Raw genomic sequence first — 19,151 nt, 5'->3', positions numbered from 1 at the left:
CCGTATCGGACCAAAAGTATCTCTCTTTTCTTCAGCACCACCACCCAGCACGTACCCCAGGCGCTCCTCCAGGCCATGCGGGGAGCTCCGTGCGGCTCTTCCAGACCCTGCCACCTCCCCACTCTTTATTCATTCTCAACTGCTCATCAGAAGCATCTTTCCGAAGTCCCGTCCTAGTCCCACCATGTATCGACTGAAAGCAGGTAAAGGTTACATTTCCAAAAGAACTGTTTTCTGCTTTGTTTTACCCTTTTCTGTCCCTGGACTCTTGGAAAACCCCACACGCTTAGAGATGCACTCCTGGCTGGAAGTCAACCCTCTGCACACACGCTCAGGGCTCTGCTTCCCCGACGCCCACCTCGTGGATGCCCCGTGATTCACGGGACCCAGGCAGCCCTCGGACTGGTGAGTCCTCTACACAGTGGCTCAGACGGTAAAGAATCTGCCTGCAATGCAGAAGACCCTGGGTTGGGAAGATCCCCTGGAGAAGGGAATGGCAACCCACTCCAGTATTCTTGCCTGGAGAATTCCATGGACAGAGAAGCCTGGAGGGCCACAGTCCATGGGTCGCAGAGTCAGACACGGCTGAGCGCCTGACACTACTGAGACCACTACACCTTGCCGGGCAGCCTCGCCTCTCACACGCCCCACTACACACCCACCCCAGTCACAGCCGACAACTCCCCGCTCTCAGCACACACAGCCTCCTGTGCCCGCAAACTGCCCCCTCAGCTACCTGCTAAACCACCCTGCGAGCCCCACTTGCAGCGTGCCCCCTCTCTCTGAAGTCTCTTTCCTTACAGAAGCCCTTCTCTGGGTGCCGCCTGCTCCGCTGGCAGGCGCGCACTCAGCCGTGTTTCTCCCACCAGCCCCGCTCAACAACAGAGGCCCTGCTGCAGGCGGCTCACGACTGCAGCGGCTCCCAGGGCTTCTGTCCACGATAAACACAGGCACGACGGTTTGTTACCGTAAGCATTACTCGAGCTTGTCTGAAGTTTATTCGCTTATCTTTTCCCTCTCTGCTGATTTTTCATTTGAACTATTTAAACTCATCTCAAAAAGTGCTTGTGGCTTTTGTTGTGGTCCTAAGGCTAGCAACCATAGAAACTACCAATGTTAAACCACAAAGGCAACTATCCCACAAATGCTACGGACAAAATGCATTAAGGGGTCACTACAGAGGCACTCTCCTTGAATAGAAATTGAATGACAGGAAATCTACAGGTAAGTCTGTCTGCATTTTAATGCAGAGTGCACAGCTGACATTTTCCATCACTAACCTCACACAGAAAAATCAAAACATCCATACTAAGCATTATTTTACAGCTCCAGATAAAGTGAATATTATTAGTACGGAGTGCTTGCTCAGGCGCTCAGTCGTGTCTGACTCTATGCGACCCCATGGACTAGAGCCTGCCAGGCTCCCTCCTTTCCATTGAATTCTCCAGGCAAGAACACTGGAGTGTGTTGCCATTTCCCTCTCCAGGTTAGTATGGAGAGTCTCCCGCAAATTTAATAAAGCTGGAAGTGGATTTGCCCTCTGGAGAATCTATAAACCCTAACAATAAAGAAGTATTCACTCATATTGTATAAATAACATCTAAAATAGATTTTATAATGTAATTGACTGAATGTGAAATAAATGCTGAAACCCATGCAGTCAACTGTACGTGAATTCCAACTGGAGAAGTTCACTCTTTATCTTTATGGTAATCAAGTGCCAGTAAAAATCAAAAAAGACAGCCAGATAATCAAACTCCAATTTTAAGCTCTAACCTTATTTTCAGTGATTACAGGGAAATTCAGTATCATTCCTACCTGAATGGTTTTCATCTAAGTAGCTCATCTTTTTACATAGCCTTGCCTTAACTATTATTTGGGGAGGTATGGGATTCAATCACTTTGTGTGACATTATGACAAGATATTTATAATTAGGTATTTTATTATGCTTTTCTCTGTCATTGATGGGAAAAAATTCTGCTAATTAAAAAAAAAATTTAAGGATGCATAGGTAAGTAAAAATAAATGCCTTCACTCTACACATTTCTCCTACACATTTCTCCTACATTTCTCTCTACACATTTCTTACTCCCCTGATCACTGTAAAATCTGGCTCCATCATTCAAAGAAATGAGGAAAAGGAGAGGGAATAGCAAATTACAATAGCCAAGCTTCAGGTGCTGTGCTTCTCTTTATCCTCACGAAGTTGACATATGATTCCAGATTTTACAGACAGGCAAACTGAGGCTCCGCTGTGCAGTGGTCACATGGCTCGTAAGGGGGTCTCCGGGGCGGCTCACGCCAGCCCTCTTGGCAGAAGCCTCAATGTGTGGTGGCTGTGCCCATGGCCCCCTCCCCAAGAGTTTCTGCATGTGACCAGATCTTCTATTAAACGTCCCATCATGCTGGCCACAGCTAACTGGACAAGGGATTGGAGCTGGACCCAAAGCCAGCAGAGCCCTGAGGAGTTCTTCTGTGAAAAGGTGGCTGGATAAATTGATGTGAATCCTCCTCTGCAAAAGAATGCAAGACTGATGGAAGCAGAGGGAATGAGCAGGTGCACCAAGACATTCCGCGAAAGGCAGGGAGGTGCAGCCGTGACACCATCTTTCAAGCCAGTGACAGGAGCGTTCACGAGTTACGGGGCTGGGGGACGGGGAGGGGAGAGGACGGGGGACAGGACGGCCTTGCCGGCAGGCACTCCAAAATGGGACTTGAATTAGCACCCACAAAGCACTAATTAAGAAAGTGGCAGCTAAACCAAGAACAGAAAGACTTCCTCAAACTGTCAAGTCCTGAATATGCAAATTATGAAAATGAAATTATTGTAATCAATATTTCAACAGAGTATCACCCAGTAGTTTCAGCACTGCACAGACAGAAACATTCATTTTTAGAAGGCCTAAACTGCAATGACAAAGTGAACAATATACAGGGACAAAACCCACAGCTTCAGTCCCTATTATGGGACAGTAAAGGAGGTTACAATACTAGAATCAACTGAGATTTAAGGAAAAAAACCAATACTGAGGCCCCAGGCTTCCCTGATGGCTCGGCAGTAAAGAATCCACTTGCCAGTGCACGAGACACCAGTTCGATCCCTGGTCCAGGAAGACCCTGCATGTCGAAGGCAACTAAGCCCGTGTGCCGCAACGACTGAGCCTGCGCTCTGGAGGCCCCGAGCCCCAGCTACTGAGTGCACACGGAGCACCCCAGAGCCTGTCTGTGCTCTGCAGTGAGAGGAGCCCCAGTGACTGAGTGCACACGCAGCACCCCAGAGCCTGTCTGTGCTCTGCAGTGAGAGGAGCCCCAGCTACTGAGTGCACACGGAGCACCCCAGAGCCTGTCTGTGCTCTGCAGTGAGAGGAGCCCCAGTGACTGAGTGCACACGCAGCACCCCAGAGCCTGTCTGTGCTCTGCAGTGAGAGGAGCCCCAGTGACTGAGTGCACACGCAGCACCCCAGAGCCTGTCTGTGCTCTGCAGTGAGAGGAGCCCCAGCGACTGAGCACACACGCAGCACCCCAGAGCCTGTCTGTGCTCTGCAGTGAGAGGAGCCCCAACGACTGAGCGCACACGCAGCACCCCAGAGCCTGTGCTCTGGAGCCCAGGAGCCCCAGTGACTGAGCGCACACGCAGCACCCCAGAGCCTGTGCTCTGGAGCCCAGGGGCCCCAGTGACTGAGCGCACACGCAGCACCCCAGGGCCTGTCTGTGCTCTGCAGTGAGAGGAGCCCCAACGACTGAGCACACACGCAGCACCCCAGAGCCTGTGCTCTGGAGCCCAGGGGCCCCAGTGACTGAGCGCACACGCAGCACCCCAGAGCCTGCGCTCTGGAGCCCAGGAGCCCCAGCGACTGAGCGCACATGCAGCACCCCAGAGCCTGCGCTCTGGAGCCCAGGGGCCCCAACGACTGAGTGCACACGCAGCACCCCAGAGCCTGCGCTCTGGAGCCCAGGAGCCCCAGTGACTGAGCGCACACGCAGCACCCCAGGGCCTGTGCTCTGGAGCCCAGGAGCCCCAGTGACTGAGCGCACACACAGCACCCCAGGGCCTGCGCTCTGGAGCCCAGGAGCCCCAACGACTGAGCGCACACGCAGCACCCCAGAGCCTGTGCTCTGGAGCCCAGGGGCCCCAACGACTGAGCGCACACGCAGCACCCCAGAGCCTGTGCTCTGGAGCCCAGGGGCCCCAATGACTGAGTGCACACGCAGCACCCCAGAGCCCGTGCTCTGGAGCCCAGGGGCCCCAACAACTGAGCGCACACGCAGCACCCCAGAGCCTGTCTGTGCTCTGCAGTGAGAGGAGCCCCAACGACTGAGCACACACGCAGCACCCCAGAGCCTGTGCTCTGGAGCCCAGGGGCCCCAGTGACTGAGTGCACACGCAGCACCCCAGAACCTGCGCTCTGGAGCCCAGGAGCCCCAGTGACTGAGTGCACATGCAGCACCCCAGAGCCTGTGCTCTGGAGCCCGGGGCCCCAACGACTGAGTGCACACGCAGCACCCCAGAGCCTGCGCTCTGGAGCCCAGGGGCCCCAACGACTGAGCGCACACGCAGCACCCCAGAGCCTGTGCTCTGGAGCCCAGGGGCCCCAATGACTGAGTGCACACGCAGCACCCCAGAACCTGCGCTCTGGAGCCCAGGAGCCCCAGTGACTGAGCGCACACGCAGCACCCCAGAGCCTGCGCTCTGGAGCCCAGGGGCCCCAGTGACTGAGCGCACACGCAGCATCCCAGGGCCTGCGCTCTGGAGCCCAGGGGCCCCAACGACTGAGTGCACACGCAGCATCCCAGGGCCTGCGCTCTGGAGCCCAGGAGCCCCAGTGACTGAGTGCACACACAGCACCCCAGGGCCTGCGCTCTGGAGCCCAGGAGCCCCAGTGACTGAGTGCACACGCAGCACCCCAGAGCCTGTCTGTGCTCTGCAGTGAGAGGAGCCCCAATGACTGAGCACACACGCAGCACCCCAGAGCCTGTGCTCTGGAGCCCAGGGGCCCCAATGACTGAGCACACACGCAGCACCCCAGAGCCTGTGCTCTGGAGCCCGGGGCCCCAACGACTGAGTGCACACGCAGCACCCCAGAACCTGCGCTCTGGAGCCCAGGGGCCCCAGTGACTGAGCGCACACGCAGCACCCCAGAGCCTGCGCTCTGGAGCCCAGGGGCCCCAGTGACTGAGCGCACACGCAGCACCCCAGAGCCTGTCTGTGCTCTGCAGTGAGAGGAGCCCCAACGACTGAGCATACACGCAGACCCCAGAGCCTGTGCTCTGGAGCCCAGGGGCCCCAACGACTGAGTGCACACGCAGCACCCCAGAGCCTGCGCTCTGGAGCCCAGGAGCCCCAGTGACTGAGCGCACACGCAGCACCCCAGGGCCTGTCTGTGCTCTGCAGTGAGAGAAGCCGCTGCAATGAGAAGCCCAAGCACTGCAGCAAGGACAGCCCCCGCTCACCACAACCAGAGAAAAGCCCTCACAGCGACAAAAACCCAGCACAGCCAAAGATAAATAAGTTAATAAAAAAAAAACGGAGGCCCCATAGCCAATTAATAAAAATCAGAAACTCAGGGGTTGGGCCCAAGAATTATAAAAGCTCCCCAGGCTACAGATCAGTGGGTCTGTGGCCCAAGGATCATCAACATCAATGTGACCTGGGAGCTTGCTAGAAATGAAACTTCTCAGACCCCACTCCACATCTACCGACCAAAACACTGAGGGTTGGGCACAGAAATATGCAGTTTACAAGACAGTCCAGAGACTCTAATGCACCCTAAAGTGTGAGAACCATGGCCTTAGATGATAATAAAAGGTGAATCTTACTTTTATAGTTATGTAGCATCTATTAAAAATACACTGAAGACAGGCCAACTTCCTCAATAAAGAAAAGTTATATAAAGATAAAAAACACACTTACTTAGGACATTAAAAATAAGCAATTCAAAATAATGATTATTTATATTGTTCAAAATAATGTTTATTTAAATTTTAACTATATAGAGATCACGATACTAACTTATATGTATGAAGTATGCTTAAAATCGGGGCGGGGGGGGCGGGCGGGGCGTGCAGACACAAACAATGAAAAATTGCAACTAACAGCTCTGTGGCTTCTGAGTGATTATAGAGCCTTTTTTTTTTCCTAATTGATAATGTATTATCTTCATAATTTTGAAAAAAAGACATATTTAAAATACAGTATCTTGACGTTATCTCATATTATACACAAAAATATAAAACAAAATTATTAGAAGTAAATAAGAGTATTTGTATGGCTTTTGGGTAACAAGGAAAGCTTTCTTGAGACCAAGAAAAGTGAAAGCCTTAATGTGATTGATACACTTAGAAACAGAATTTTAAAATAAAATGACTCCATAAACAAAATGAAAAGATGAGCCAATTACAATACAAATAGCAGACAGTAGGACACTGCTAGAATATACATAAAGAACTCCCACTGATCCATACAAAAACCTAACTAAACAATAAGCAACCAATAAAGCAGTGACTGAGTCACAGGAGAGAAAATTCAAAACTATTCACAAACACAGGAAGACTCACTCAAGGCCACTAGTAATAAAGAAAAGTAATTCAGACAAGATACCTTTTTAAATTTACCATAATAGCAAAAAGTGTTTCATCCATAAGAAAGGCAAAAATAAAAAAATTTAAAAAAAAAAACTTTAAAAAAAAAAGGCAAAAATCTTAAAATCTAAAAAAAAAAAAAAAAGTGTTTTCTTCAGCAGAATTTATGTGTATAAAACAGCCATCATTCTCTTCTAATGTTTTTAGTGCTTTGGTTAAAAAAATTCTATGTAATTCAATAGGACCCCATAGGGAATTTATGTAACTATATTCATTGTAATCATATAATAAACGTATAATTATTTCAAAAAAAAAAAGAAAGGCAAAAATCTTAAAAGTCCATCAGTATCAGAGTGATGCATTCGTGGTTTGCTCCTGGGGATATTAACGGGTATCACTGCTGTGGAGTGCAACCTCGCCAGTCAGCCCAGCAATTACGCTTCTAGGCACAAAGAAATGCCTGATGTCCTTACAGCACTGCTTTGTGATAGCAAAATATTAGAAACAAACTAAATTTTTATCAGAGAGAAAGGTAAATGAAATATCATACATTTATTCAAAAATAAACTATATCGTGGGCTTCCCCAATGGCTCGGTGGTAAATAATCCACCTGCAATGCAGAAGACACAAGGAGATGCAGGTTTGATCCCGGGGTCGGGAAGATCCACTGGAGGAGGACATGGCCACCCACTGCAGTACTCTTGCCTGAAAGATCCCATGGACAGAGGAGCCTGAAGGGCTACAGTCCAAACGGTCGGACACGACTGAGCACACACACACACACAGTTCACTTTTTTATACTGTACAATAGTTAATGACAATGAATAGATCTCTATGTATCAACATGGACAGTTCTCAAAAAATAACTAAGAAAGCAAGTTAGAGGAAAAAAATGCAATTTTAAAGCCATTTATATAAATTCTTAAAGCCTCTGAAATACTCTCATTTTCTATCTATATAAAAGATATTAAAATCACTCTAAGAGTAATTTTAAGAATACACATGAAACTCACAACAGAGGTTATTTCTGCGCAAGTGAAAAGCTTTTCTTCAGTTTTTCAATCTTCCTCCCCCCTACAAAAAATTGCTCTGCACCCCCCAAAAGTCAAATATAATGACATGCTACACGATATGAACATGAGCACCCTGATAATGACCTGAGTGTGGTGTGCTCAAACCATGTGAATTCTGTTATGTTATTATAATACAAGCACACAGTTGAAGTGAAAACGAGATGAAACTTACGCATGTAAGGCAGTTTTTCTGGGCAGGGGAGGTATGGTGAATATGTGAAGTTTTCCGGAAGATATGTTGTTGTTTGAACGAGATAATCACTTGAATTATTGCCTTCAGGATAATCTTAGAGAGAGAGAGAAAAAAGTTACGACCAAAAAATTGCCTTTTGCTTTGCTCCTAGTATGAAATATGTCGCCGTCACTGTGTAAAGACTACACTGCGATCCGCAGCAGCACTTAAGAGGTGATTATCTAGAAAGAACGATGGAAAAGCAAAGTACACCTGCCGGGACTGCTCTCCCGTTCACCCTTCACGGCTGCCAGAAGGGACCTCTCAGCATGATTTCCCCAGGGACCCTGGGACGCGTCTGGGAGAGGAGCGGCCGGATCCGTGCGTGTACACACACACACAGCAGACTCATCTGCGACCAGCAGAAAACACCTGCTCCCATCCCTCCCCCAGCCGAGCTAGATGCAAAGGGGGAGTGAAAGTATAGCAGGGGTCTGAGAGCGTGGGCTCAGCAGTTGTGGCGCATGGGCTTACTGCCCTGCGGCATGTGGGATCTTCCCCGACCAGGCATCGAACCGGTGTCCCCTGCACTGGCAGGGAGACTCTTAACCCCCTGGCCAAAGGAGCCACCACAATGAGAAGCCCGAGCACCGCCACGAAGAGCAGCCCCTGCTTGCCACAACTAGAGAAAGCCCACGTGCAGCAATGAAGACCCAGCACGGCCAAAAATAAAATACAGTAATATATATATATTAATATATATATAAAGAAAGTGCTGCAGGAGGATCATCTCCTCTCTCAGGCAGCCCAGGGTGCTCTGGACACCCACATGGCCACAGCACGCTGCATGTGCAGCCACAGGGAGCAGACGGTGGGAGTAATGTTTTCTCACCGCCTCACACTTAAGAAACTGAGATTTACCCACTCAACTGACTTCTGCAATACAGCCCAATTAAAAGCCTTAAATTAGTCATACCCAACCCGTGGGCTGCAGTTTCTGGAGCACCCTGGAACTATTATTGCATTAGGTCTATTATTTTTAGAGTCAGCAAATTATGGAACACAGAGGTACTGGTTTAGAGTGCCAAAATCAAGTACTGAGTTCAAATCCTGCGCCAACAAGCACTAGCTTGGTGGTACAAAGCAAGAGAAGAAAAGCTTCTCTTCTGCACCTGCCTCGTGTTGTCATTTTCAGATTTCAGAAACATAAGCGTACAAAGTGCTCAGAACAACCCCAAGTCCATATGCATATCCAGGAACTTCAGCTATGAGTGACTGCTTTAGAAATGAGCCCCTCAACCTGGAACAATCAAGAGCCTTAGGAATTTTTTAACTTAGAACCAAGGAGATGACATCTCAGTCCCTTTCTATCTCAGTCCCTTTCTGGAACAAAGTTCTGAGAAGTTCTGAGAAGCAAATCTGGGAACCATGACCTGCTAGCTTCCTGCTATGCAAGAGGAAGCTGGTCTAAGAGGATGAGACCAGCAAGCAGTGAGTAAGAGACGAGAAATGGAAACGGCTGATTACACCACTGTCTATCTTCTGGATCACAAACTCTGTACCCACAGGAAATGAAGTTCCAGCAGCCACTTTGGAAAATGTGAAGACTTTATTTCAGTCCTCAGTAATCTGCTCTAATGAAAAAGGCATTCCTATAAGAACTGGCCAGCAAGAAGAGAGTTAGGAAAGGGGAAAATGGACGTATGACTTAAAAGGGAGGTCTGCCTGCCAGTAACCAGCAAGCACAAGACTGAGGGTCAAAATCACAGGCTTACTGAACTGCAAAAGTTAAACCTTCTCACCGCAGACTCCTGGAAATTAAATATGAAGCACATGAGAAGAATCAAAGAAACCTAAACATCTCTGGTCCATATCATGACCTAACATAAACATTCATGCATCATCAAAATACAACAGATGAAGGGAATGACCTGGTGATCAGTGGTTAAGATTTCTTGCTTTCACTGCCAGGGGCCCAGGTTCAATCCCTGGTAAGGGAACAAAGATCCTGCAAGCCACAGGTGTGACCAATAAATAAATAACAAAGTAAACTGAAGACATTAAAAAACACACAAACACAGTAGATGGAAATGCAGCCAGGAAGACACTCTGGAGCAAAGACACACACCCCACCTTCAGGCCTACCTGCTGGAAGGGCCCTGCAGACCAGAACCCCTTATGAATAAGTGGAAACTCCTCATGAATTTGGCAAGTTGTCAGTCAGGTTTGAAGGTAAGTGTGTTACCAGAAAACCTCAACATGACAAATAGGGCCCAGTGGTGGTACAATGGCTAAGACCTTTTCCATCGGAAAGTGAGAAAGTCCCAGTAACAAAGTCCTCCCAAGCTCATGCCTTTCTCCAGGGAAGCCTGTAGTGTGTTTGGTAAGGAAGGCCCTCCAAGACAGAGGGCAGAGGGGTTCAGCAGACATTAGCAGTTTTATGCCAATACATGCAAGGACAGACAAAAACCACAGAAACAAACCCCTCTAGGAGGCCACACTTGTATCTCATCCATAGATACCGAAAGATTTAAAGATACTAAACATGACATAAGTGTGCGTGCCAAGGCACTTCAATCCTGTGTCTTTTTGTGACCCCATGGACTGTAGCCTACCAGCCCCCTCTGTTCATGGGATTCTCCAGGCAAGAATACAAGAGTGGATTGCCATTTCCTTCTCCAGTAGATCTTCCCAACCCAAACAAATCCTCATCTCCTGCAATGGCAGGTGGGTTCTCTACCACTAGCATCACCTGGGAAGTTCTGAAATAAGTGTCAGGAAGTCCAATAAGGCTCTTTTTTTAAAAATCCTTTAAAAACTATATATCTAGATATATGTATCAAATTTCTAATTAAAAAAAAAAAAAAAAACTTTTCTCCTTTTATGGGGACTCAAACTACGCCTGCCAAGCATCTACTCTATACTGTGCATTTGTAGGAGCTGAAAATAGAAGATAAATAAGCTTGTCCCTGGGAGTCCACTGCCTTTCTGTGTTCCAAAGGCCCATTTTCTTATAATCCCGAAGAAGATAAATATTAACACACAATCCCAAAGTAATTTCTTAATGCCATATAAATTTAAATAAGAGCATTTTCTTACTATACATAATTTATTAATTCTTGTCATTAAAGCCCCGGCCCCTTCTCTTAGCCGCAGACTCTGACTCTAAAATCCACATCCAAGTCACAGAGGTGTAAAGCTCTCCAGACATCTCTGCAAAACAGACTGTTAACTGGGCTCCCTTTGGGGAGTCTCGTGTCAACAGGAGGGCTGGAAGACTGTTTTCACTTTTTATTTTCATGCTAAAATGACTCACTTTGTCATGAAAGAAACCACGGATCACTTTTATCAGTTTATAAAGAATCAATTTAAAAAAACCCTCAGAGACATGCAGTATCATTACATTTTATCCTTTAAATACAAAGTTTTTTAGCTAAAACATGTGACTCTTGACAACATCCTTATAAATGATCACAAGATCTCAACTCATTGTCAAGACTACTAAAAATGTCTGTACCCTTCAGTAATGCATCCAGAGGTAGTTACATCATCCCAGTGTATTGTGTATATAAGAACTATGTACCCCCTTGCTCATATGTCTGTAAATCTCTTTTAATTGAAATCAAATTGCCTTTGATTTCTAGCATCTAATACAGCACCTACGACACAGAAGACACTTACTACAAGTGAATACTTCACAACTGATAATGCGGCCAACAATGATTCAAACTTTGGGAGACTATGATGTAATAAACCCACAAAATTGTTATTCCTACCAAAGTGCTGAGGCCCATGTAGCATAACCCCAGCTTCAAAACCCAGGAGCTTTAAAAGGTGATGCATGACAGATGCTCCAGAGGCCGATCTACCACAACCACTGTAAAATGTAGACATTATTTCATCTAATGAAAGGATGAAAACACAGTGAGACCTGGGCCCCTGCCTTCTTCCTCTCTTTCAAAGCTACACCAGAAAAAAAAAGGAACCCAGAATGAAAACTGCTAGACAAGCCCGTCTTTGGCTCTCACTGGACCTGAGGAGACCAGGCCAAATGAATCCTCTCCAGGGCTTTGTCTCCCCTGCAGCTTAAAGCAGGTAACAGAAACCCAGGCAGTGTTCTGGTCTATTTACCACTTGCCGTGTCAGGCTGGCCAAGTCCGAGGGCCTCCAACCACGCACCCACCGAATGAGGAAGTGTGCTGGGTTATTTCTAACAAGCCGACTGGCTCTAACAGCACGTGACCTTTGTCATCTGTTTTGATAACTGCCCACTGAATACATTTTGTTTTCTTAATTTGACTGACTCCATGGGCTACAAGGCAAGGTACCATATGATTATAAAAGTATATGATTTCTTTACAAAAATTTTATATAAATCTCTTTACACTGGATGCTTCAGAATGTCAGACACGTGGTTAAAAAATCTTATTTGGAATGAAATGTACTTAGAAATATCACAATTTGCCACTAGGTGTTAAAAATTTTGCTTTTTACTAACTAGTTTTATTGGCATATGACACTGTATTAGTTTAAGGTGTATCACATAATGATTTGATACTTGGATATATTGTGAAATGATTACCACCAGGCTAATTAATTAACATCCATCACATGGTTACATATTTCTTTCTTGTGATGAGAATTTTAAAGATCTAAGTGATAAATTTTCAATGAGTCAATACATATTTCTCAACTCTTCCCTGGAGCCCAATTAGTCCTTTGTACACCTTACTGACCACTGTCTCCTTTTGGGCAGACTTTATCTGTACACATCTGTTCAGAAATAAATCACTGTATTATAAGTAGCTATTTACAGGTTCCATCTCTCCCAAAAGCCTAGAGATCTTCCATAAAGGGAAGATCTTTTATTCTTTTTTGGGGGTGGGAGGAGGTAGGAATCCTTTATTTTTGAATTGTGCTATCTGCCTTTTGGGCTTTCCTGGTGGCTCAGTGGTAAAGAATCCCCATGCCAATTCAGAAAGATCTGGATTCAATCTCTGAGTCAGGAAGACCCCTGGGAGAAGGAAACGGCAACCCAATCCATGAATCTTGCCCAGGATCCCAAGGACAGAGGAACCTAGCAGGCTACAGTCCACAGGGTTGCAAAAGAGTTGGACGTGACTTACAATAATATCTGCCTTTTACAATGAATGCTACCTGCCAAATTTTCATTTTATTCTAATAATTCTATGAAACAAGGTAAATGAAAAAGCTGGGCACAAAAAACTTAGACAATCTTTTAAATATTCACCAGCTAGTTGGTATAAGAACAAGTACCAGATCCAGAATCTTTTGATCCTTAAAGCAGAGAACATCAGCAATCGGGAAGACAAGCTCTCGCCCTGGTTGACCTGTTACAAGCTGTGCATCCCTGGGTCAGTCACTTTGTCTGGGGCCCGTTGTCCCAGATGAATAATAATGGGATTGAATCAAGTAATCGCTAATGATCCTTATGGCTCTAAAGTTTCAAGATTATTTTCCCTAAAAAAGGTACTGTGGCAATGTGGGAGAAAGACCATGCTATTGGAAAACAGTTTTGAGAGGATGTTTTTCTTCATGTTGTATCTCTAATATCTAGCTGAGTATTAACTATACTAGCTGCTCAATATAAATGAACACGGCAGTGCTTCATAGTTACCTATACAAACTCCATTTTCCCTTTCTTCCTAGGTAAAGTGAAAGGGTTAGTTACTTAGTTATGTCTGAATCTTTGTAATTCCATGGACTGTAGACCGCCAGGCTCCTCTGTCCATGGAATTCTCCAGGTAAGTATACTAGACTGGGTTGCCATTCCCTTCTCCAAGGGATCTTCCCAACCCACGTCTCCTGCATTGCAGGTAGATTCTTTACCGTCTGAGCCATGAGGGACAGAATCCCAATTTCATTCAGAGCACCAGGAGCCCAGCTCAAAGACTATCATTCCTGGTTGCCCACACAATTAAGTATGTCACTTTGCTGACAAAGGTCTGTATAGTCAAAACTATGGTTTATTCCAGTAGTCAGGTACGGATGTGAGAGCTGGACCATCAAGAAGGCTGGCGCTGAAGACTCGATGCTTTTGAATTGTGGTGTTGGAGAAGATTCTTGAGAGTCTCTTGCTTGGACTGCAAGAAGATCAGACCAGTCAATCCTAAAGGAAATCAACCCTGAATATTCACTGGAAGGACTGATGCCGGTGCTCTAATACTTAGGCTACCTGATTCGAAGAGCCAATTCACTGGAAAAGACTCTAATGCTGGGAAAGACTGAAGGCAAGAGGAGAAGAGGGAGGCAGAGGATGATACGGTTAGATAGCATCACTGACTCAATGGACATGAATCTGAGCAAATTCCAGGAGACGGTGGAGGACAGGGAAGCCTGGCATGCTGCAGTCCATGGGGTCAGAAAGAGTCAGACACAACTTAGCAACTGAACAACAACAACGAGACGAGGAATTACCATGCGGGACTTCTGGGAAGGACCTTTACAAAGGGGGAACTCTGGTTCTTTTCCCTTTCTTCCACTGCTCCTTCTAATGACCCAAGAGCAAACAGGAAGCCTGGAGACCCACAGTGTCTTAGCCTGTGAAACTATAAGACAGAGCAGAAGCGGGAAAGTGTGTGAAGAGTTTCTCAACAAAAGGAAGTTATCCAACCTCCAGACTTCATTTATACAAGAACATAAGCCTCATGTGTTTAAGCCACTGCAGTCAGCTTTCTCTTACAACCAAACCCAGTTCCTAACTGACAACGACAATCTCCTGAGAAGAGCTGCACCATCAGTAAAGGAACCAACTGAAAGGCTTCCAAAGGTTCATAAAAAGCAAACTAATCAAAGGATGCATTGGTTGTTTGGTCTTCACTGAAACTGTGACTTAGTGAGGGGAGGAGGGAATTTCTTTTCAGTTGTGAAGTACTCCGGTTGGGGTTGGAGGTGGGGTTGATCTTGCCCAAATAACTAATTCTCCTAGTAAAGCACAATATTCACACATATAACTTATTCACACCCTGGGAAAAGAACCTGATTATACACAGATTTTATAAGCACTCACTTACACAAATACAGTAACCTGAAGATGCTTAATACTTCTGTTCAGTTGAATGAACTTTTAATGAACACTTTCACAACCAACCTATTCAACCAGGACAAGTCCCAGTGAAGCTTTTAAAATGTTTCAACTTCTCTCAAATTGACCTATTATTCAGAAGACTAATTCAGGCAGAAGACCAGTTCATGAGACTTTTACTGTACTATTAAAATACCAACTCAGATGAGACCATCCTTCTGGAGGAAATTTCTTTAAAGTTAAAAGGAAGAAGAAAATTATGAGTGATTAAAAAACATTGATTGGTGGCATCATAACACAAATTAGGCAAATGACTAGAACAGATTTTGTAGAAGCATGTGTGACACTGAAATTAAGAATCAATATGCAAAAGTCTTGAGATGGGAGAAGGGTCTAAAACTATTACCCACCTTAACATACATTTTAAGAAAATGCACCTATGACTGGGGGGGGACAGGAACTTCCTATTAGCAAGTTGGGTGTGTATATGTGTGATTTATAGTGACACAATGTATGAAGAACTGGTGATGTAAGTTAAATCTTCAAATTTAAGGCTTAAAATAAGAATACAGTGGATGCAACAACTGACAATCAGCCGCTGAACCCTTAAAATAACATCTAATACAGCTTCCAGAGACAATGTGGAAAACACTGCTACAAAGGAACACATGCATTCTTCCACAACAGTTGAATCTACTCACACTAGCTCTACCATCATTAAATCATGAGTTGGGCCTATTACTTAGGCTTTAACTTCCTGTGATTCTGATGGAGATTCTTCTTCTAAGTTATATTTTAAGAAGGTAAGAGCAGCTACTGATTTCCAATGTTACATGATTTCTTCCTTTCTCTCCTAAAAAGGCCATACAATTATTAACACTCCTCTGTAACTGAAACAAGTATTTTCTAGACAAAGTTGGCAAATCATCTTGAAATTAAAATGGGCATGAAGAAAGATGGCAGCACAGCTAAGATGCATAAATGACTCTTTGTGGTTAATTTGTCTTTAATATGGAAGGCAAATTGAAAAATACAAGTTATTTTTCATATTTTGCTTATGCTTTCAAGAATTAAGATAAGTATCTTTATACAAAACCCCATCACCTCGGTGATCACACCTTTTACGTCCTAGAATACATGACAGTCCTGACAGTGAAAGACCCTCCCGGTGCACTTAGTAGACCTTCCTCTTTAACAGGAAGTTACTTGCAGGCAGGACAAAGATGAAGAGATCTGCTTTACTAACTTATGATGACAAGGCTAAGAAGCAGAAGTAAAGCAAAATTAAAACAGGAAGCTGTCTTACCTGTGCCATTGAGAGTAGTGTTTTTATTTGTGTACAGCCTGATCATGTGTCCTATTGTTTTCACATTTTCTCTTAACATTATTCCTCGAGCTTGAACCATAAAGAGATATGTGTTGGCTATAAAAGAAAAAAAAAAAGAGAGAATGACATGACTCAATTAGGTTTTTTACATTAAAAAATAATATTCAGAATTGAGGAACTGCTCAATAGACCAGAACTGATTCAATTAGTACATCAAATGGGAAAACAAATATAAAATTACTATTTCCCATTATCGAAAACTCACAAAAACAAACTCCTTTTAAAAAACAATAAAATGAAAAATTATAGTAGTAATATCCATTCATCAACTAGAATGAGACTAAATGAACTATCCAAAAATCATAATTCCTTTATCCACATATGATTTTCTACTATAAAATATACTCAGGAATTTCAGGAAGGCATTCTTTACCACATAATTCTTTACCACATTCAACCACATAATCCTAAAATTCACTTTCTCTAATTCTATATTAATTCCCTCAAACCAAGGACTCCACAGAGGTAAGAATTCCCTCATGAATCAAACATATGTCACAAATCACCATGTCTAATCTGGATACAGATCTTTCATATTCTCAGTGTTGGGGGAGGCACACGTAGGATGATCTAGAATCACAATCTCTTTTGGCAATTTCTCTTGATTACTTGAAATTTTACACTCTCAATCACAAGTCTACCTGCCAGGATTGTAAAAGCAGACAAAATCAAAATCGACATGGCATCACTACTTGCAATAGCCAGAACACGGAAGCAACCTAGATGTCCGATGACAGAGGAATGGTAAAGCAGATATGGTACCTGTATACAATAACTCAACCATCAAAAGGAACAAATGTGAGTCAGCTGTAGTGAGGTGGATGAACCTCACTACACAGTGAAGTCAGAGAAACAAATCATCTATTATCATCTATAATATCATCTATTAAAGCATACATATGGACTCTAGTGGAGAAGGAAATGGCAACCCACTCCAGTATTCTTGTCTGGAAAATTCCATGGACAGAGGAACCTGGAGGGCTACAATCCATGGGGTCACAAAGAGCTGGCCACAATTGAGCACATCAGCATGGAATCTAGAAATAGTACTGATGAACCTATTTACAGAGAAAAAATGGAGACACAGACGTAGAGAATGGACTGTGGACACAGTGGGAGAAGGAGAGGTGAGACAAATGGAGAAAGTAGCATTGACATGTATACATCATCATGTGTAAAACAGATAAAAAGCCTGGTGCTCTGTGATGACGGAGAGGGGTGGGATGATACATACATAATCATGACTGATTCACAGTCATGTACAGCAGAGACCTCCACAACACTAAAGCAACTGTCTTTCAATAGAAAAAAAATTTTTGTAAATACATCATTAGTGGTCTCATTTGAATTTAAAAAAATCAACGTGGCATTTTCAAGTTGTTAATTTCAATCTCCAAGGTAAGTGCTTCAAGAATAATTTGTATTTTTTTCCTCTGGGAGAAACTGGTAATTGGACAAAGATTACAAAAGTCATTGCCTTTTGAGATGCCAAGCCTCCTCAGAAAAGCACAGAAGTCGAAAGAAGACCCTTTCTTTCTTGGTCCTGATTCTGCTAGTGCTGGGCATAACTTTGGACAGCTCACCAGATCTCAGTTCTCTCGCCTAAAAATAGCAGTACTACACCAGGTTTCTCGGAAGCCCCTTCTACGCTAAATGCTCCAGGCATAAAGCTAAAAATCATAAGCTCCATTCAGACAAGAGGAGGAGGCTCATTTTCACAGAAAAACCAAGAAACTGCAAGGCCTGGTTAATGACTCAATTTTAAGATAAGCTGTCTCTCAACACACTAATGGCACTCTTGAAAAATGAATGCTGAATGAAAAGATCAAAAATGCCAACTCATTTTCTGGGCCCAGTTCTGCTTCTTTGAGATGGTACAGGGAGGTGAGCAAAATGTTTGCCACCTCCTTTCTCCTTTTACTGAAATCTGAACTTGCTCGAAGTACCAGTGAGGACAGAATAAATAGAACAGAGAAGTGGAGTAAAATAACACTTTTTTTTTTTCACCTTTAACTCATAAAAGAGAAACGCAGGTTTTACATAAGCTCCAGCTCAATCATTTTTAGGCACCTGTCCGGAACCCACCTGCCAATGCAGGAAATGTAAGAGACATGGGTTCAATCCCTGGGTCAGGAAGATCTCATGGAGAAGGTCATGGCAACCCACTGCAGTTTTCTTGCCTGGAGAATCCCATGGACAGACAGTTCATAGGGTTGCAAAGAGTCGGACATGACTGAGCAACTTAGCACGCACTCACCACATCCTCTCTGGAAATCAGTCCTATAATTAGATCTAACTTGTTTAGGCTTGAATTTATTAAGCCAGGCTTACAAACCCCACACGTTTTTAGTACATTTTTGTTTCTTCAGTGGACTTTCAAAGACAGGTGAGACAAAGTGAAAAATGAAAGTAAAGACAACAGCCAACCAAAAATGTGGGAAAATGTTCAAGAAAAGCCAAAGTAACATTAGCAATTCTACCTAAACCAAGATTTCAACTGAAATGACGCAGAGAAAAAAAATGAAGTGGATTACGAGTACCTACTGATTTAAAATTATCTTGGATCATTTAATCCTAAAATTATATATGAAATTTGTCATCAGTGGTGTAAATAGCCTATATTTGTTATGCACCAAGCTGGGGAGGGGGGGAAGACCTGGAGAAGGAGGACTGAGTCAAGAGTTATTAGGCCAAGACCAGTACTGGGAGAAACAATACTGCCCCAAACAAGGACACACAAGGTAAGAACACGTGTGTCCTGGAAACAGAATTTTCACAAACTACACAGCTTTTTCTTTTAATTAACATACCTACTCTAATAGAGAAAACTGCTTGAATCTTGTGCGCTTAGTCGCTCATTTGTGTCCAACTCTTTGCAACCCCATGGACTGTA

At 44.4% G+C, this 19,151-nt stretch overlaps 1 protein-coding gene across 1 annotated transcript in view; it reads right to left on the bottom strand.

The window, feature by feature from the left end:
- B4GALT6 (beta-1,4-galactosyltransferase 6) overlaps positions 1–19,151 on the bottom strand; it is a 70,023-nt gene that overhangs the window by 32,059 nt on the left and 18,813 nt on the right. Inside the window, exons 2-3 of the mRNA XM_043889469.1 lie at positions 16,178–16,294; positions 7,827–7,940 (exon numbers count right to left, since the gene is read on the bottom strand). Coding sequence (XP_043745404.1) covers positions 7,827–7,940; positions 16,178–16,294 — 231 coding nt within the window. The remainder of the gene's footprint in view (positions 1–7,826; positions 7,941–16,177; positions 16,295–19,151) is intronic.

Source organism: Cervus elaphus, chromosome 27 (assembly GCF_910594005.1).
Source record: "Cervus elaphus chromosome 27, mCerEla1.1, whole genome shotgun sequence".
NCBI classification, from domain to species: domain Eukaryota; kingdom Metazoa; phylum Chordata; class Mammalia; order Artiodactyla; family Cervidae; genus Cervus; species Cervus elaphus.
This window is presented reverse-complemented; position numbering and strand designations above follow the sequence as displayed.